Here is a 21153-nt window from a genome sequence, read left to right as displayed (position 1 = left end):
CTGCATCCCTCTTGTGACCCCTCCCTTTATTCCAGCTGCTCCCCCGTTGCAAAGACAGCAAACAAATCGCCAGCAGGCTCTGGAGCCAGCAGAACATGCCTCTGTGCAGAGGCTGCCAGAAGAAGGGGCGGCTGCCAAAGGGGATCCATCAATCAAGCTGGGAGCGAAGCGTCAGGAGACCACGTCCCTTTGCTGGCTTGCATCGCTCTTCCATTCCCTCAGAAGCTGCTAGGAGCACTGGAGAGAAAGCGCCTCTGTCCTTGTAGGCTGCTAGCAGAGCATCCAGCTGGCCGTGGATCAGGCAGCATCGGAAAGTGATTCTCCAAGGCGAACGAAGGGATGGATGCCGAAAACAAAACCAGGGGCTGTTCTTCAATTCGTCCTCTCAGGATGCTCTGCTGAATAGTTGGGCATAAGACGTCACTCTCCAAGAGGAGGGAGCGAGAAATCCAACGTGAACGAGGTGGGTGTGCTCCGAAAGACCTCCGTGGGGAAGGAAAGCCGGCAGAAGGGAAGTTGGACGGAGGGCAGAGCAGAGCACGACTGGCCAGGAGGCCTTTTGAGCAGGGAGCGTGGAGCTCCGTGATGCCTGGCAGCTCAGCTGGGGAACGGCACCATCAGGGGAAAGCAAGGCACTGACTGCAAAGACAGAACTCAGCTGCCCCCCCCCTCCCAGGGAGATTCCGATACTTCTGACGTGCCCTGCATGGAAGGTGCAAAGGTTTCCTTTCTTGGCGCGTGGCCATCCTCCGGTGGCATCCTGGAAGCCATGACAAACCACCAGTGGGTGCCCACCCAGTACACCGCCCAACCTTTCAGGCGGGCAGAGGGGCACAACGGTTCTGACAGTTTGGTCAACTTCTTTGCGTTCCACAACCGGTCGTCCTTATATCGTGATGATCTGGACGTGGACGACATGGGCGACTTCACCAGTGGCTATGAAGGGCAGTCCCAGAGCCAGAGGGTGAAGGCTCTGCTGATCGTGGCCTACTCCGTCATCATCTGCATCTCGCTCTTTGGCAACCTGGTGGTGTGCCACGTGGTGATTAAGAACAAGAGGATGTACTCGGCCACCAGCCTCTTCATCGTCAACTTGGCCGTGGCCGACATCATGATCACCCTCCTCAACACCCCGTTCACACTGGTAAGCCACTGGGATGCGCCTTCAGCCCTGAGCACCTTCTCCTTCTGGACACACCAAGTCTGGGCCTGGGCAGCTTTTTGAAGTGTCAGCATAAGTTTGGTCTGGTCTGTGATGCTTTGGGAAATAAAGTGGGAAGGGATGGGAAAGGCCAATCAATGTATTTCTTTCTTTGGCAAATAGCAACTGCAAGATGCTTTTCACATGTAGGATAATGCACCTTCAAGGCACTTCAGAAATCGTTGGCAAGCGGATTTTCCAGAGCAAAACAGGAAAAGCCATTTGCAATTGATGGTCAAAGTGCTCCAAAAGTGCTTTTTCCGATGTGTGTGAAAACAGCCACACCCCCAAACCTATTGGTATGCCAGGGCACAGCTGGCAAAGCAACAATTGAAGTCAGAGCTCCTCTGGCCAGGTGGAGAGAGATCAAGGTGAATCGCTGTGTTAGCCTGTCTGCAGCCAGAGGAGACCACCAGCCATCTGACCTCTGCCCCATTTGTGCTTAGGGCTGATCCTGCGTGGAGCAGGGGGTGGGACTAGATGGCCTGTATGGCCCCTTCCAACTCTAGGATTCTATGATTCTATTCTATGATTTAGGCAACAACATCAGCATGTCATTGTTAATAACATCACAGTACTTACTGCTCCCCCCCCCCCACACACACACACACACTGGAAGGTAGGTGGGAGCTTTTTGGCTGTTAAATATAGATTGGATTTTCATGTAAGGTTTTAATTCTGATTTATGGTTTTAATACGTTGCTAGCCGCCGTGAGCTCTCAGAGAAGAGCAGCTTAAAAAAATAGAAAATAAATAAATAAAACTAAAGTCTAACAAGATTTGTGGCGGGCCAGGAGCTTTTGTGAATCACTGAGCATTGACTCATGAGAAATCCTATCCTTCCACCTTGACCTTTAAGGTGCTCCTGGACTCTTGCTGACTCCTATGGGCCTTCCTTCATGTCATCCCTGAGGGCCATCACTGCAGCACTGGCTTTGCAGAAGGGGCTAGGAAATGCTTCCCAGGAGCGGTCCCTCCCCTGAAGCTCTCTCCGTGTGGATGCCCTGCACTGAGCGGTGAATCTCCGTGCCATGGAGGTCCTGGCCTAGCACAGGGAGGGCCATGTCATACCAGGCCCCTGAGTGGCCACCAGCACAAACCGGATTCTGAATGTGTGGATCCCAGGAAGTGGCACACCAGGACATATCTGACAAGGAGCTGGACCCAGCCTAAATTCTCCACTAATCTCCACCAATTCCCTCTTCTTGCAGCAGACACTGGATAGGTTCTTCAAGCCATTCCCCGGGTCCTTTGCCCCTAGAGATCAGTGGGCTGAAGGGGGACGAGGGAGGAAGGAACATGCTGTTCCCCTGACAGAGGTGCTTTGAGTGAGTTGAAAACACAGCCTGGATCCAACCCATTGTGGCTTCCAAGCAGATAAAAACTTTCCCACCCTTTCCCACCTTGGCATCTAAAGATGTTTCATTTAGAGCCAGCGGCCTCTGTTCTGGAGAATTAGGTTCGATTCCCCACTCCTCTTCCACATGCAGCCAGCGAGGTGGCCTTTTGCCTTTCACAGTTCTCTCAGAGCTCTCTCAGCCCCAGGGAAGGCTGTTGTATGCCACTTTGAGACTCCTTTTTGGTAACAAAAAGTGGGGTACAAATAATTATCTTCTCCTTCTCTTCTTTTTCTTCTTCCCTCCCTCTTTCCCTCCTCCTCCTTCACCCCTAACTCTCTCTGTGTATCTGGCTCGCCATCTGGAAGGTATGTCAGAGAGGTGTTAAGATGGGAAGAGGGATAAGAACCTTGCTCCTTCAGTGGGCTGTTCTCTGGGAATCTGGCGGGGAAAAGACGTCAGCCTGGAAAGTGCCTACTTGATCACTGAGACATTCCCTCGGAAAAGTACTCTGTGCATGCTTAGAGTCCTTCTCTTCCTTGTCAGTACTTCATGTGTTCAGGAGCTAAGACCCAGCACTGGAATCAGCTGTGGGAATTCTGCTTTTTCTTATCGTGGTTACCGTTGGTTGTACTATGTTCTTGTCCTCAGTGCTGTCTGCCAACTGTCCTTACAGGGTGGGGGAGGCGGGGGGAGGCAACATTTCTGGCAGGCTTGGCTAGTGCAGAATGAGATTTCACAGCTCTAAAAATGTTTCTATTTGGGGAGGAAGAGGCTGTTTAAGTATGTGGTGGTATGGGAACTGAATGTGAAAGCGTAACTTTAAGGGAAGGTTTATGCTTATATTTTGAAAGGCCAACAAGGTGGCTAGCAATTTAAACATACATGATATAATCACTATAAATCATCCAGGTGAACTCTGTAGAGCCACCCAAAACTCCAAGACCCCCCCCCCCATGACAACTGGCAGCAGGCTGTGAAGGGGCTTCGCTGAGGCAGGGGGTGTCAAGGGACTCTCCGCTGCCCCATTCTGCTGTGGCCTGCCCCTAACCCCACCCCCAGCAGGTCAATATTATTGTAGAGTTATCTAAAAGATGGGGGTCAGGTGTTTGGACAGGGAAACAATCAGTGCTTACTATAGGTGCTGTTTTTCGTAGATACGCTTCTGGGTGCTCCAAAACCTTCACCATCATCACCCTGCTCTACCACTTTTCTGGCTCTACAACGGTGGCCACAATTAAACACGGTGATCTAGATGTGGCTGCATTACAGACCGTGGAAAGTGCTTTAGCAGCCACTTCATTGCCACCTATTCCATGAGGGTCCCTATTCTGCTGATGCTGCACACTAAGGGCAAACCACCTGGTAGGATTTCTGAGGGGCTGGGTCCATTCCCAAGCAGCTAATCTTCTTCTCCTCTCCATAACAGCCCTTTGAGGTAGGCTGGGCTGAGTGTATGTGACAGGCTCAAGGTCACTGACTGTGCTTCATGGGCAGTGGTGGTGTTCGGAGTGCCAAATTAACCTCATGTTAAATTACAATTATTGTTGTAATTTTATTTGTTTTATGGATTTTATTGTAAACCACCATGAGCTGGCAGGGGCTAGGAGTGGCAGTTAATAAAAGCTAATATAAATAAATGAAATGTAGGAGAATAGCACAAATCTAGTTTAGCTAGATTTAATACTCAGCAATTCATGCAAATGGGTAGCCGTGTTGGTCTGAAGTAGCACAATAAAATCAGAGTCCAGTAGCATCTTTAAGACCAACAAAGATTTATTCAAGGCGTGAGCTTTCGAGTGTTACTCTGACAAAGAGTGCTTGCACTCAAAAGCTCCTGCCTTGAATAAATCTTTGTTGGTCTTAAAGGTGCTACCGGACTCTGATTTTATTGAGCAATTCATGTAGTTTGAGAATGAACTGGAAGGTTAACACTGTTTCATGTTCTCATGTGTGAGCATATCTGCATGTGGATATGAAGTTCCTTCTTTGAATTCCTGGTGTCACCTATTCCTCATGTGTCACCTATTCTCTCCTAGGTGCGATTTGTCAGCAGTACCTGGATTTTTGGGAAGCTGATGTGTCACATCAGCCGGTTTGTCCAGTACTGTTCTGTCCATGTGTCAGTGCTGACCCTTGCAGCAATTGCCCTGGACCGCCATCAGGTATGAATCAGAGACGTCAAAATAATCATAGGTAAAGGTATCCCCTGTGCAAGCACCGAGTCATGTCTGACCCTTGGGGTGACGCCCCCTAGCGTTTTCGTGGCAGACTCAATACGGGGTGGTTTGCCAGTGCCTTCCCCAGTCATTACCGTTTACCCCCCAGCAAGCTGGGTCCTCATTTCACCGACCTCGGAAGGATGGAAGGCTGAGTCAACCTTGAGCCGGCTGCTGGGATCAAACTCCCAGCCTCATGGTCAGAGCTTTCAGATGGCTGCCTTACCACTCTGTGCCACAAGAGGCTCTTTAAAATAATCATAGCTATGTGCAAAAGTAGCTCAGATGATTTACTGAAAAGATTCACTCTTTTGCATTTATGCACATTGCATGGTTTACATCTATTGGCAAAAATTATTCTAATGGGATTCGGGCACTCTGGTGATGCAATTTTCAAAAATACTGGCACCTGCTTTTATCAGTACAACTGGAAGTTGCTTGAAGCACATTAGAACATAATTACAGAACCCATGAAAGACACAGATTAAAAAATGTCACTGTATTTTAAAATGCACAGAGCCAGGATCTGATTGCAATATAAAATTAAATACTAACCATCATAATCTGGAGCCTACCCACTAAAGCCAGTGGAAGCAGGAGGGCTTATAATGTCAAATACTGGGGGCCATTCCACACAGATTCTTTGTAGCAGGAGTGTGGCAAATTGAAATCGCTACAAAAATGCGGTTATGCACGACGTAGACAATCTGCCACACTCCTGAAACCGAAAGTGGATTCACCCTCCGGAAAGCGCTACACTCTTGCAACCAATCTGCAACACTAGCGGGAAAGTTCTGTGCGTTACCATTGTTGCGGTTTCTGCAAAGTCCCTCCCCCTGGCTCTCTCCTCTGATCTTCCGGTGAAGCGATCGCTATTTTGTTTTCTCAGAGCGAGCGGAGATCAACGCACCGGCAAGCCTTCGTTTACCCAGCGAGGCTTCCCCGGCTGCAGTCCCTCCCCAGAGCTGTTTTAAGTCACCAAGCACCACACAGCCCCGTTTGCTGGTTTATTTTCCCTTTATTTTTCACTTTATTTTCGGCCGAAAATAGCACCCGTGCGGGGGGGGTGTATTTTTTTTTCACTTGGGGGGAGCGTGGCAACGATGAAATGGCAGCTCACATGCCACCTGCTAGCTAGATGGGTTTCTCGTTGCAACGAATCAACGCAAATTCGTTGCAACGTGTTTTTTTTTTTTAACCTGCCTTAAAGGGAAAGGGCCTTTCGGGAGCATGATAACGGCCGCCCATTGGCTGCTCGTTTGATTGACGGCCAGGGGCAGGACAAAGCTCAGCAATATCGCTTCCTGGCTAGCGATTTTTGCCGAGACCAGAAACCTTTGGGAAATGATAGAAACGCAACTGGATCCCACTACAAAGGCAGGTATGCATAACGACGAATTCCACTATTTAAAATGGCGTTTTTTCATTCTGCAACCAATTTGCAACATAGAACCTGGTGCGGAATGGCCCTGGCAAATGACTCTGGGGGAGCCTTTCTCATAAAATCAGCATGTCATAGGATAAGATTCTGCCCTGACATTCAAGAAAGGAGCAGGAAGGTGTTTTTGCTGTGGTAAAAGTATATTTCACTGTGGCTATCTGTGGAAAAGTGTAGAACTCTGAAAAGACAACTATGAATTTTATACTCTGAGTGCTCAGAGGCTACTATCAAACTGCCTTACAGGTAGTCCAGTCAAAAGGCTGCAGAACAAGTCAGCCTCCCCAATTCTGAGGGGTTTTCTGTGTGTGTTATTTCATCATTTGTGTGCCCACACTGTGACCCCCTTGATGGGGTGTGTCTGTGGTCCCACTGGACCTGGGGAATGCTGGACCTGACAACATAGACTGGAGTCCCCTTTGGAATTCTGGCATGGGTTGGCGGATCAATCAAAAGGCTGCTCAGGATGTAGAGCCAGTCACCACATGATTACCAAAGCACAACTTCAGGAAGAAGAAGAACAGGGAGAGGAAGAAGAAGAGTTATTTTTATACCCCACTTTTCACTAGCCAAAGCAGCTTACAATTGCCTTCTTTTCCTCTTCCCACAACAGAGACCCAGTGAAGGCAGGTGGGGCTGAGAGAGCTCTGACAGGACTGCTCTGGGACAACAACTCAAAGAGATCTGAGACTGGCCCAAGGTCCCTGGCTGGGTGTGGAGGAGGAGTGGGGAATCTCCAGATTAGGGGCTGCCACTCTTAACCACGACACACCGCTGACTCCGTACACTGATGACACAATGTAGATCCTTGGGCTGCGATGGCAGCAGCTGCCAAAGCAATGTTTTAAATATCTGCACAGCCCAATCAAATCTCCAGGAGTCAGCCAGGAACCTTGCTGGGTCAAAGCCCTGCCTAGCCCCATCTCAAGGTTTGCAGCTCTGGGTTGGGAAATACCTGAAGATTTGGTGGGTAGAGCCGAGGAGGCTACGGTCTGTTGAGGGGAGGGATGCCACAGAATCCACCCCCCAAAGCAGCCATTTTCTCCAGGAGATCAGTTGTGACTCCAGTAAAATTTCAATTGCCACCCAGAGGTCAGCAACAATATCCCACCTGGTTCCGAAATAGAATGGGCAGGTGCAGGAAAAGATGTTTGTGGAGACCATGATGACCTGGCCCAGCAAGTCAACAAGGGGATTGTACCCCCCCCCCCCCCGGTTCTTAGTAGGTATACTGGATTCAACCAGAACCAAGAGGAGACCAGTCCTTGGAGGTTATTGATCTCAATAAGAGAGACATAATTTAAAAGGTAGTTTTGTGGGGTTAGGTTCTAAGATTATTCCCTTTTGAAGGAGCTTCTTGCAAACCCAGAGTGAAAGTTCTATTAACTCTGTGACTTCCATAGGTTATCATGCATCCCTTGAAGCCTCGCATGTCCGTCACAAAAGGAGGAGTCTGCATCATCACCATCTGGGTGCTGGCAAGCTGTTTCTCTCTGCCCCACGCTATCTATCAGAAACTCGTATGGTATCCTAATGGGTAAGCGGAATGATCAGTCACACCACTGAAAGTGAAGCTGTTTGCATAAATTAATGTTGGGGGTAAATGTTATAAACGATGCCACAGGAGAGAAGCATGTCCAGAAGAACTGTTTTTGAATAAGAAATGGCTCTTATATGCCACTGTTCTCAACCAGAAGGACTCTCAAAGCGGATTACAGGTGCCTTCCCTTTCCTCTCCCTACAACAGACACCCTGTGAGGGAGGGAGGCTGAGAGAGCGCTGATATTACTGAAGAAGAAGAGTTGGCTCTTATATGCCACTGTTCTCAACCAGAAGGACTCTCAAAGCGGATTACAGGTGCCTTCCCTTTCCTCTCCCCACAACAGACGCCCTGTGAGGGAGGGGAGGCTGAGAGAGCCCTGATATTACTGAAGAAGAAGAGTTGTTTCTTATATGCTGCTTTTCTCTACCCAAAGGAGTCTCAAAGCGGCTTACATTTGCCTTCCCTTCCTCTCCCCACAACAGACACCCCTGTTATGATCATTTAAGTAGGGGACTGCCCCCTTATGGTTTTCAAAAAACAAAAAGAGTAACGGATTCGCAGTACACCCAAGACCTGCAATTACACGGTTTCCCTTTCAAACCCAAGGGACTGCTCCTATTAATAGCATCCTGCCCAGGAAGTAGCATTTTTTAAAACATTGGGAGCATTACAAACCAGCTAAACCCTGGGAATATGACTTTTAGCATCATCCCTAACTGCACTTGAGACATATTATCATGAGTTTCCATGATTATCATGAGCTGCCTGGAATCTAGAAATGGATCACTCCATGACCGAAGATGAGCTGCAGCCAAGGCATTTCGTTTCCCTTTCTTCTATTTTTTAAAAGAGAAAGGGAGAGAAAGAACACAGCACAAGCCTTCTGCAGATTTCATAATATTTTTAAATCATTTATTTATTTGTTTGTTTGTTTATTTATATGCTGCCCTCCCCGGAGGCTCAGGGCGGTTTACATAGGAACAAGGAACAATACATAAAACAGTCTATAAACAAGTGAATACCTTAAAATACTAATACGAATAGTTGTAACCATATAACAATATAACAGTATAAACAATATAAACAATACAACAGTGCAACAATGCAAACAGGTCCAGAGCATTGGTGGAATTTTGGGGGGGAGCAGGGGGCAGGGGGGGAGCAGGGGCCCTTCAATTGCTGTTGATTAAGTCTGGTCTCAACCAAATGCCTGGCGGAAGAGCTCCTTTTTGCAGGCCCTGCAGAACTGTTTAAGCTAGTAAACAGTTTGATCTAGTAGGCATCACAGAAACTTGGTGGAATGATTCTCATGACTGGAATGTAATGGTGGATGGATATGAACTGTTCAGAAAAAACAGAATAGATCGAAGAGGTGGAGGAGGGCACTGTATGTGAGGAAAGGGCTTACCTGTCAGGAAATTCTAGTGAAGGGGAGCATATCTAAAGTGGAAAGCATCTGGGTGAAAATAAGCGAGAGGAAAACAAACAGTGCGGTGGTTGGTGTCTGCTACCAACCGCCTGACCAATGAGAGGATGTGGATGCTGCACTTTGTGAGCAGCTTGAGAAAATATCCAAGCGGCAGGACCTTGTCATCATGGGTGACTTCAATTTCCCAGATGTGTGCTGGGAAACAAACTCTGCGAAGCGTCCTCAGTCATGCAAGTTTCTGACCTGCCCAGCTGACAATTTCATTTATCAAATGGTGGAGGAACCCACAAGAGGCTCAGCCATACTGGACTTAATACTGACCAACAGGCAAGAGTTGGTGGATGAGGTGAAGGAGGTGGGGACCCTAGGGGGAAGTGACCATGTCCTCATAGAATTCCTTTTGAGACGGGGAGCCAAGGAAGCTTGTAGCCAGACGCGGATGTTGGATTTTCGTAGGGCAAACTTTAATAAACTCAGAGACATGATGAGTGTCATACCATGGACGAGAATGCTGGAAGGGAAGGGAGCATGTGAAGGGTGGGCGCTACTCAAACAAGAGCTATTGCATGCTCAAACAATGACTATCCCAGAAATACAAAAACACTGCAGGAGCTCTAAGAAGCCTATTTGGATGAACAGAGAACTTCAAGAGGAACTAAGAAAGAAAAGGAAAATGTTCAGGAAATGGAGGGAAGGACAGAGCTCTAAAGAAGAGTACCTACAGGTTACTAGGCACTGTAGATCAATCATCAGAAAGGCCAAAGCTGAGAGTGAGCTAAGATTGGCCAGGGAAGCCCATTGTAACAAGAAAAGATTTTTCAGTTATGTGAGGAGCAAACGTAAAGTCAAGGAGGCAATAGGCCCACTGTTGGGTGCAGATGGACAAACTCTAACGAAAGATGCAGAGAAAGCAGAAAGGCTTAGTTCCTATTTTACATCAGTTTTTTCCCACAGGTCAAAGTGTTTAGGCACATCTAGAGATGGCTGTAGCCAAAGGGTAGTGTCTGGGTGGCAGGTTAACATGGATAGAGAGGTTGTCGAGAAGCATTTAGCTGCACTGGATGAGTTCAAATCCCCTGGTCCAGATGAAATGCACCCGAGAGTACTCAAAGAACTTTCCAGAGAACTTGCACAGCCCTTGTCCATCATCTTCGGAACCTCTTTAAGGACTGGAGATGTCCCGGAGGACTGGAAAAGAGCAAACGTTATTCCGATCTTCAAAAAAGGGAGGAAGGATGACCCGGGAAACTACAGACCAGTGAGTCTGACCTCTGTTGTGGGGAAGATAATGGAGCAGATATTAAAGGGAGCGATCTGCAAACATCTGGAGGACAATTTGGTGATCCAAGGAAGTCAGCATGGATTTGTCTCCAACAGGTCCTGCCAGACCAACCTAGTTTCCTTTTTTGACCAAGTAACAGGTTTGCTGGATCGGGGAAATTCGGTTGATGTCATTTACTTGGATTTTAGTAAAGCTTTTGACAAGGTTCCCCATGATGTTCTGATGGATAGGTTGAAGGACTGCAATCTGGATTTTCAGATAGTTAAGTGGATAGGGAATTGGTTAGAGAACCGCACTCAAAGAGTTGTTGTCAATGGTGTTTCATCAGACTGGAGAGAGGTGAGTAGCGGGGTACCTCAGGGCTCGGTGCTCGGCCCGGTACTTTTTAACATATTTATTAATGATCTAGATGAGGGGGTGGAGGGACTACTCATCAAGTTTGCAGATGACACCAAATTGGGAGGACTGGCAAATACTCCGGAAGATAGAGACAGAGTTCAACGAGATCTGAACACAATGGAAAAGTGGGCAAATGAGAACAAGATGCAATTTAATAAAGATAAGTGTAAAGTTCTGCATCTGGGTCAGAAAAATGAAAAGCATGCCTACTGGATGGGGGACACGCTTCTAGGTAGCACTGTGTGTGAACGAGACCTTGGGGTACTTGTGGATTGTAAACTAAACATGAGCAGGCAGTGTGATGCAGCGGTAAAAAAGACGAATGCCATTTTGGGCTGTATCAACAGAGGCATCACATCAAAATCACAAGATGTCATAGTCCCATTGTACACGGCACTGGTCAGACCACACCTGGAGTACTGTGTGCAGTTCTGGAGGCCTCACTTCAAGAAGGACGTCGATAAAATTGAAAGGGTACAGAGGAGAGCGACGAAGATGATCTGGGGCCAAGGGACCAAGCCCTATGAAGATCGGTTGAGGGACTTGGGAATGTTCAGCCTGGAGAAAAGGAGGTTGAGAGGGGACATGATAGCCCTCTTTAAGTATTTGAAAGGTTGTCACTTGGAGGAGGGCAGGATGCTGTTTCTGCTGGCTGCAGAGGAGAGGACACGCAGTAATGGGTTTAAACTTCAAGTACAACAATATAGGCTAGATATCAGGAAAAAGTTTTTCACAGTCAGAGTAATTCAGCAGTGGAATAGGCTGCCTAAGGAGGTGGTGAGCTCCCCCTCACTGGAAGTCTTCAAGCAAAGGTTGGATACACACTTTTCTTGGATGCTTTAGGATGCTTAGGGCTAATCCTGCGTTGAGCAGGGGGTTGGACTAGATGGCCTGTATGGCCCCTTCCAACTCTATGTTTCTATGATTCTATGATTCTAACTGAAAAATCTTTTCTTGTTACAATGGGCTTCCCTGGCCAATCTTAGCTCACTCTCAGCTTTGGCCTTTCTGATGATTGATCTACAGTGCCTAGTAACCTGTAGTGCAGCATCCACATCCTCTTGTTGGTCAGGTGGTCGGTAGCAGACACCAACCACCACACTGTTTGTTTTCCCCTCGCTTATTTTCACCCAGATGCTTTCCACTGCAGATATGCTCTCCTTCACTAGAATTTCCTGACAGGTAAGCCCTTTCCTCACATACAGTGCCACTCCTCCACCTCTTCGATCTATTCTGTTTTTTCTGAACAGTTCATATCCATCCACCATTACATTCCAGTTCATATCCATCCACCATTACATTCCAGTTATGTGAGGAGCAAGCGTAAAGTAAAGGAGGCAATAGGCCCACTGTTCGGTGCGGATGGACAAACTCTAACGGAAGATGCAGAGAAAGCAGAAAGGCTTAGTGCCTATTTTACATCTGTTTTTTCCCACAGGTCAAAGGGTTTAGGCACATCTAGAGATGGCGGTAGCCAAAGGATAGTGTCTGGGTGGCAGGTTAACATGGATAGAGAGGTTGTCGAGAGGCATTTAGCTGCACTGGATGAGTTCAAATCCCCAGGTCCGGATGAAATGCACCTGAGAGTACTCAAAGAACTTTCCAGAGAACTTGCACAGCCCTTGTCCATCATCTTCGGAACCTCTTTAAGGACTGGAGATGTCCCTGAGGACTGGAAGAGAGCAAATGTTATTCCGATCTTCAAAAAAGGGTGGAAGGATGACCCGGGAAACTACAGACCAGTGAGTCTGACCTCTGTTGTGGGGAAGATAATGGTGCAGATATTAAAGGGAGCGATCTGCAAACATCTGGAGGACAATTTGGTGATCCAAGGAAGTCAGCATGGATTTGTCTCAAACAGGTCCTGCCAGACCAACCTGGTTTCCTTTTTTGACCAAGTAACAGGTTTGCTGGATCGGGGAAATTCGGTTGACGTCATTTACTTGGATTTTAGTAAAGCTTTTGACAAGGTTCCCCATGATGTTCTGATGGATAAGTTGAAGGACTGCAATCTGGATTTTCAGATAGTTAAATGGATAGGGAATTGGTTAGAGAACCGCACTCAAAGAGTTGTTGTCAATGGTGTTTCATCAGACTGGAGAGAGGTGAGTAGCGGGGTACCTCAGGGCTCGGTGCTCAGCCCGGTACTTTTTAACATATTTATTAATGATCTAGATGACGGCGTGGAGGGACTACTCATCAAGTTTGCAGATGACACCAAATTGGGAAGACTAGCAAATACTCCGGAAGATAGAGACAGAGTTCAACGAGATCTGAACACAATGGAAAAATGGGCAAATGAGAACAAGATGCAATTTAATAAAGATAAGTGTAAAGTTCTGCATCTGGGTCACAAAAATGAAAAGCATGCCTACTGGATGGGGGATACGCTTCTAGGTAACACTGTGTGTGAACGAGACCTTGGGGTACTTGTGGATTGTAAACTAAACATGAGCAGGCAGTGTGATGCAGCGGTAAAAAAGGCAAATGCTATTTTGGGCTGTATCAACAGGGGCATCACATCAAAATCACAAGATGTCATAGTCCCATTGTATACAGCACTTGTCAGACCACACCTGGTCCGTCAAGGCCCTGATCTTCTCCGTCATGGCCCTGATCTTCTCCGGGAGCTCCTTCCACCAGGTGTGGGTCAGAACAGAGAATGCTCTGGCCCTGGTCGAGACCAGGCGGACTTTTTTAGGGCCAGAGCACAGAGCTCTTTGGGGGCATAGGCGGGGAGGCAATCCCTCAGGTACACTGGGCCCTGACCATGTATGGCCTTGAAGGTTATTACCAGAACCTTTAGTCTGATTCGGAATTCAACTGGTAACCATTGCAGTTGGTGGAGAATGGGCCGGATGTGAGACATCTACGGTGTTGCTGTGAGGATCCTGGCTACTGCATTCTGAACCAGCTGTAGTTTCCGGGTCAAAGCTAAGGGCAGACCTGCGTAGAGCGAGTTACAAAAGTCCAGTCTAGAGGTGACCGTCGCATGGATCACTGTGGCTAGGTGTTCCAGGTAGGGCGCTAGTAGCTTGGCTTGGCGGAGATGGTAGAATACCAGCCGCGCTACCTTTGTGATCTGGGCTTCCATTGTGAGGGAAGCGTCCAGAATCACGCCTAGATTCCTGGCGGAGTGAGCTGTAGAGAGCTGCACACCATCCAGGGCAGGCAGACGCGCTTCTTCACATGGGCCCTTCCTACCCAGCCACAGGACCTCCGCCTTTGAAGGATTGAGCTTCAGACGATCTGCTGGAGCCGTCAAGTCACTGCTTCCAAGCAGCTGGCTAATGCTTCTGGGGGAGAGTCCATCCATCAGGAGGAAGAGCTGGGTGTCATCTGCATATTGATGGCAACCCAGCCCAAACTTCTGTACCAGTTGTACAAGAGGGCGCATTAAGATGTTGAATAGGATAGGAGAGAGGACCGCTCCTTGTCGGACTCCACAAGTAAATTGCCAGCAGTCTGATGTTTTCTCTCTTATTGCAACCCTCTGTCCACGATCCTGGAGGAAGGGGATCAGCCATTGAAGGGCTGTCAAATCAAATCAAATTATGGTCATTTAGACCAAAATTTTTGAAGCACTACTATAAAATAGCAGTTTGTAAAATGGAAGGTAATACATTAAAAGGTTAAAAATGCATTAACAATAAAACTTAAAACTTCTCCACCATAAAAGCCAACATTTAGAAGCATTAACTGCCATTGACTATTTTAAAAGGATAAAATGAGCCACAAAAGCAATAAAACTAATAAAGCTGTTAAAATATAAAATAAAAGACAAGATTAAGAGACGTGCGGTATATCTACTAACCAAAAAACATAAGAAGTTCTGTGGACCTATTATGGCTATACGTGAGTGACCCATTCTTTCCTAATTCTTAAAGCTAGCCACGCAAATTTTGCTACTTTGCTAGTTAACAAATTATCTGTATCTGATAGCAATATTTGCAGGTGATGCTTTCTCAGGTCTGAAGGGCTGTCCCTTGTATTCCGGCATTGATGAGGCAGCGAGCTATAAGCTCATGATCGACTGTGTCGAACGCTGCTGAGAGGTCTAGTAATATCAGCAGTGCCGACTCACCTCAGTCCAACTGGTGACAGAGGTCATCTGTCAGGATGACTAGCGCTGTCTCTACCCCATGGCCAGGCCGGAAACCTGACTGGGATGGGTCTAAGACCGAAGCTTCTTCCAGGTATTCTGTCAGTTGGTTTGCGACTGCCCTTAATATCATCTTCCCCAGAAACGCTAAATTCGAGACGGGTCTGTAGTTGTTAGGCTCTTGCGGATCTAGAGATGGTTTTTAAGCAGTGGGTGTACCACAGCCTCTTTCAATCCCTCCGGGAATTCTCCTGTTGTGAGAATTATCCTTGTGCTAGCTGTTTTTAAAAGCCAGGATGGGCAAGGGTCTAGTGGGCATGTGGTTGGCCTTGCTGTTGCTAGTATCCTGTCCACTTCGGTCAGCGTGAGTAATCTGAAGTTACTCATAGTTTTATCCAAAGACGGCCAAAGGGCCTCTAGTTAACTTTTTGTATCTAAGGTTGGTGGGAGGTTGTGGCGGTCATGGAATCATAGAATCATAGAATCATAGAGTTGGAAGGGGTCATACAGGCCATCTAGTCCAACCCCCTGCTCAACGCAGGATCAGCCCTAAGCATCCTAAAGCATCCAAGAAAAGTGTGTATCCAACCTTTGCTTGAAGACTGCCAGTGAGGGGGAGCTCACCACCTCCTTAGGCAGCCTATTCCACTGCTGAACTACTCTGACTGTGAAAATTTTTTTCCTGATATCTAGCCTATATCCTTGTACTTGAAGTTTAAACCCATTACTGCATGTCCTCTCCTCTGCAGCCAACAGAAACAGCATCTTGCCCTCCTCCAAGTGACAACCTTTCAAATACTTAAAGAGGGCTATCATGCCCCCTCTCAACCTCCTTTTCTCCAGGCTGAACATTCCCCTCAACCTATCTTCATAGGGCTTGGTCCCTTGGCCTCAGATCATCTTCGTCGCTCTCCTCTGTACCCTTTCAATTTTATCTACGTCCTTCTTGAAGTGAGGCCTCCAGAACTGCACACAGTACTCCAGGTGTGATCTGACCAGTGCCGTATACAATGGGACTATGACATCTTGTGATTTTGATGTGATGCCCCTGTTGATACAGCCCAAAATAGCATTTGCCTTTTTTACCGCTGCATCACACTGCCTGCTCATGTTTAGTTTACAATCCACAAGTACCCCAAGGTCTCGTTCACACACAGTGTTACCTAGAAGCGTATCCCCCATCCAGTAGGCATGCTTTTCATTTTTGTGACCCAGATGCAGAACTTTACACTTATCTTTATTAAATTGCATCTTGTTCTCATTTGCCCATTTTTCCATTGTGTTCAGATCTCATTGAACTCTGTCTCTATCTTCCGGAGTATTTGCCAGTCCTCCCAATTTGGTGTCATCTGCAAACTTGATGAGTAGTCCCTCCACCCCCTCATCTAGATCATTAATAAATATGTTAAAAAGTACCGGGCTGAGCACCGAGCCTTGAGGTACCTCGCTACTCACCTTTCTCCAGTCTGATGAAACACCATTGACAACAACTCTTTGAGTGCAGTTCTCTAACTAATTCCCTATCCACTTAACTATCTGAAAATCCAGATTGCAGTCCTTCAACTTATCCATCAGAACATCATGGGGAACCTTGTCAAAAGCTTTACTAAAATCCAAGTAAATGACGTCAACCGAATTTCCCCGATCCAGCAAACCTGTTACTTGGTCAAAAAAGGAAACCAGGTTGGTCTGGCAGGACCTGTTTGAGACAAATCCATGCTGACTTCCTTGGATCACCAAATTGTCCTCCAGATGTTTGCAGATCGCTCCCTTTAATATCTGCACCATTATCTTCCCCACAACAGAGGTCAGACTCACTGGTCTGTAGTTTCCCGGGTCATCCTTCCACCCTTTTTTGAAGATCGGAATAACATTTGCTCTCTTCCAGTCCTCAGGGACATCTCCAGTCCTTAAAGAGGTTCCGAAGATGATGGACAAGGGCTGTGCAAGTTCTCTGGAAAGTTCTTTGAGTACTCTCAGGTGCATTTCATCTGGACCAGGGGATTTGAACTCATCCAGTGCAGCTAAATGCCTCTCGACAACCTCTCTATCCATGTTAACCTGCCACCCAGACACTATCCTTTGGCTACCGCCATCTCTAGATGTGCCTAAACCCTTTGACCTGTGGGAAAAAATAGATGTAAAATAGGCACTAAGCCTTTCTGCTTTCTCTGCATCCTCCGTTAGAGTTTGTCCATCCGCACCAACAGTGGGCCTATTGCCACCTTTACTTTACGTTTGCTCCTCACATAACTGAAAAATCTTTTCTTGTTACAATGGGCTTCCCTGGCCAATCTTAGCTCACTCTCAGCTTTGGCCTTTGGTTGAGATTTTATCTGCAAAATGAATCGCAAATGCCTCACATCCAATTGACCACTGTTTTGTTGCTCTTCAACCAGGGCAGTGAGGGATCCAACTACCTTAAACAATTTAGCCGGGTGTGAGTCTGCATATGCGATGATAGCCGAGTAAAAATTGTGTTTTACTGACTTCACTGCCATTTCATAGGCCTTAATCTGCATTCTATAAAATGTTCTCGAGGCTTCGTCACGAGTCTTCCTCCAAACTCGCTCTAGCCATCTCAGTTCCCGTTTCTTGTTGCGAAGCTCCTTGGTGTACCAGGGGGCCCGCTTGATATAGGGTCGGAGAGGGCGTCAGGGAGCTATCTCATCAATGGCAGTCAGCAGTCTATTATGCCAGTCACTGACCAGGCCACTGAGAGAAGTGCCAGGAGGCACTGGTTCCTGCACAGCATTCAGGAATCCAATTGGATCCATAAGTCTCTGTGGGCGAGCTAAAATTTGCTCGGCACCCAACAGAGGAGGTGGTGGTAGCCTTAGCCGAGCCTTTAGAGCATAGTGGTCTGACCATGGCACGGCAGTTGCTGTGACCAGATCCACATCCAGACCTATGCCGAAAATAAGATCCAGGGTGTGACCTACTTGGTGGGTGGGGCCAACAACAAACAGCGAGAGCCCTAGTGTTGCCATGGTTGACACCAGGTCCTGTCCGATTCTAGAGGATGGTAGCTCAGCATGGACGTTAAAGTCCCCCAGGACTAATAGACTGGAGAACTGTAGTGTCCAGGCTGCCCTCGCCTCTAGCAGGCAGGGCATCAGGAGGTGTATTGGGCGGGCGGTACACTAGCCAGATGGCCACACTATCGGTTGATCCCCATCCGAGGCCAACACATTCAATGCCTGGTATTGACAGCACAGGAAAGGCCCTGAAGGAGAAAGCCTCTCAGGTTAAGATTGCCACCCCTCCTCCCTGCCCCGCTGTCCGAGACTGGTGGAGGACAGAGAACCCGGCAGGGGCTAGTTCTTTGAGGGCAACTGTTTCGCCCTCCCTGGTCCAGGTTTCTGTCATGCAAGCCAGGTCTGCTCTTTGTTCTGCAAAGTAGTTTTGCAGGGTAGAGGTTTTGTTGTTTATTGACCTGGCGTTGCACAGCACCAGTGTCAGAGGCGGGTTATTTACCTTTAAGAAAAATGTCCTATTTTTGTGGTTTTCCTTGTTTATTCTTTAGGATTTCTGTCAAAATGGAATCCAGGTAATCTACGTTTTCAGTTCTTTCATCAGTGACAAGTCCTTATATATACTAATAGTATAATACTGGCCACAGGCTCACATAAGTATGTTTGTATTGACACATTCCCATTTCTCATTCTCCTCTCTTCCAGAAACACAACACGAATGGCTTGTTTCCCCAACTTCCCAACTCCAACAGACCTTTTCTGGAAGTACCTGGACTTGACGACCTTTGTCCTCCTGTATGTTCTCCCTTTGTTGGTGATCTCCATCACTTATACCATGGTTGCCAAGAAGCTGTGGATGAGGAATGCCATCGGCGATGTGACCATGGAGCAATATTATGCCCATCAGCGCAAGAAGAAGATGACCTTGAAAATGCTCATGGTGGTCGTGGTGGTTTTCGCTGTCTGCTGGTTCCCCCTCAATTGCTATCTGGTTCTCATGTCTAGCAAAACGATCCACAGCAACGATGCCCTCTATTTCACTTTCCACTGGTTTGCCATGAGCAGCACCTGCTACAATCCCTTCATCTACTGCTGGCTGAACGAGAGCTTCCGCTCAGAACTCAAGTCCCTGCTGGGTGTTTGCTGGCAGAAGGATCCTTCCAGGAATCATGCCTTGCAGTCTATATCACCTCCCTTCAGGCACGCCTGGGATGAGAATTGCCACTGCAAACAAGACAGCGCCTTCCAGCTCATGCGGGAGGAGTCCCAAAGGCATTCAGCCAGGACAGACATCTCCATCGTCCAGCCCATCGTAACGGGAAGCTAGCTTTCTGTATGAGCCATCTTGAGTGGAAAGTGCCCCCAGCCATGGCTGCAGAGAGAGCAGAAGTGTGTTTAGGACAGCAGCAAATCTTCCTTTGATACTTGAGCTTTGGAGACATCAGTATGTGATGCCTTTGGACCCCCTCCCCCCCAAAAAAAGCCATTAATGCTTAGCATGCACAGCTAGAATGCACCATGTAGACGTTATAGAAAGCCATTTTAAAAATATGGGTTCCAAATAAAATTCCATGCCATTCACCATAGAACCTAGGTTTCAAGTGTGGCTTTGTTGAGAGCCAGTTTGGTGTAGTGGTTAGGAGTGCAGACTTCTAATCTGGCATGCCGGGTTCGATTCTGCGCTCCCCCACATGCAACCAGCTGGGTGACCTTGGGCTCGCCATGGCACTGATAAAACTGTTCTGACCGGGCAGTGATATCAGGGCTCTCTCAGCCTCACCCACCCCACAGGGTGTCTGTTGTGGGGAGAGGAATGGGAAGGCGACTGTAAGCCGCTTTGAGCCTCCTTCGGGTAGAGAAAAGCGGCATATAAGAACCAACTCTTCTTCTTCTTCTTCTTCTTCTTCTTCTTCTTCTTCTTCTTCTTCTTCTTCTTCTTCTTCTTCTTCTTCTTCTTCTTCTTCTTCTTCTTCTAGTATGCCATTTGATTTGGAAACTGTAGTTTAAGACATGACTTTATATAATGTCCAAGGATATAAATTGCAGCAGGCATAAGTGGTATGAGCTTCATGCATGAAGAAAGCAGAGGGGGAACAGTACCCATGTGGGACAAGAGGAAATCTGGTTTGGGCCCAGCCCTTGACTAGCGGTCAGGCACAAGAATGCCCTTGCCTACCATGTATCGCAACCACACAGAAAGCTAGGGACATGCTTTTGTTCCAGACTAAAAGAGGAGGAGTCTGCCTGCCCCTCCCCACGGACAATACTGTTCTGTTCCCACCCATATATTACAGCAGTGAAACTAACGGCTCCTGTGGAACTACCAGCTTTATAGCAGACCAAAGAAGCCCAACCAACTGATGCGTAAGTCCAAGTGGATGCATTTGCATCTGTGGGCTCCATGGAGCCATGTCCCAAAAAGCAGTAATTGCACAGGTCAGCCAAGGAGTGAGTTGGGGGGGGGCATCAAGGGCCCTTCCCCTATGCTCACTTGGCTCCTCCCCCTCAAGTAAGGGAAATATGCTGGGCAGTTTGCTCTGCTGGGTTGAGGTCATTTTCTGGCTGAGAAATGCAAAGATTTCCATTCCTCCTGGCTGAAATTCAGGCCTTTTTCACCCGTGAAAAACTTATTCCAAGATCTTTCACTGTGACTCATCATGTTTGTCAGCAGATCTTTTTTCCTCCACAAGGTTAAAGTATCTTCTAATAAAGAAACAGTATTTTTATTTCCTCGCTCTGCTCTGCATGACTTGGAAAGACTGTCAAATGTCTTCATGGGTAAATTGATTGATTCTGTACAGAGTCTTTAATAGCTGCTGTCCAAGGGAAACTTTGCTATATAGTTGTAGAAGGTCCAGTACTAAAAACCGACTTGAGGAACTGACACTGCTCTACAATTCATAGCCCTAATTTGAGCACAGGAAGCTGTCTTATAATGAAACAGACCATCGGTCTAACAGAATTGCCTACTCAGACTATCAGGCAGTGCTGATAAGTACAAGACTCAGCAGAACCAATTTATATGAAAAATCCAAAAGAATCAGACAGGAGTCCCAGATGAGGCAAAAGTAAAATATATATTTGCAAATGTAGGAAGACCTAATACATAGATCTTCAGCTCAGCAAAGGTGCCATGTATCTTTTGTAATATCCCTAGAGGGAGAAAAACTAACTAGACCCTTGGATAATAAAAAAACTGGATTGCCAAGAACATTATTATGAGATCAT

The 21153-nt window shown here is 47.2% G+C and overlaps 1 protein-coding gene across 1 annotated transcript; it reads left to right on the top strand.

Annotated features, from left to right (window-relative positions):
• Nucleotides 1-246: 246 nt before the first annotated feature.
• On the top strand, nt 247-19851 carry LOC143822511 (G-protein coupled receptor 83-like). Its single transcript, XM_077307736.1, has 4 exons — nt 247-1144; nt 4578-4703; nt 7599-7732; nt 18631-19851. Exons 1-4 carry the CDS (start codon nt 707-709, stop codon nt 19250-19252), a joined length of 1320 nt encoding a protein of 439 aa, XP_077163851.1. The 5' UTR covers nt 247-706; the 3' UTR covers nt 19253-19851.
• The last annotated feature ends 1302 nt before the right edge of the window (nt 19852-21153 follow it).

Source organism: Paroedura picta, chromosome 13 (genome assembly GCF_049243985.1).
Source record: "Paroedura picta isolate Pp20150507F chromosome 13, Ppicta_v3.0, whole genome shotgun sequence".
Taxonomy (NCBI): Eukaryota; Metazoa; Chordata; class Lepidosauria; order Squamata; family Gekkonidae; genus Paroedura; species Paroedura picta.
Note: the sequence above shows the minus strand (reverse complement) of the source record. Positions and strands in the feature narration are given on the sequence as shown.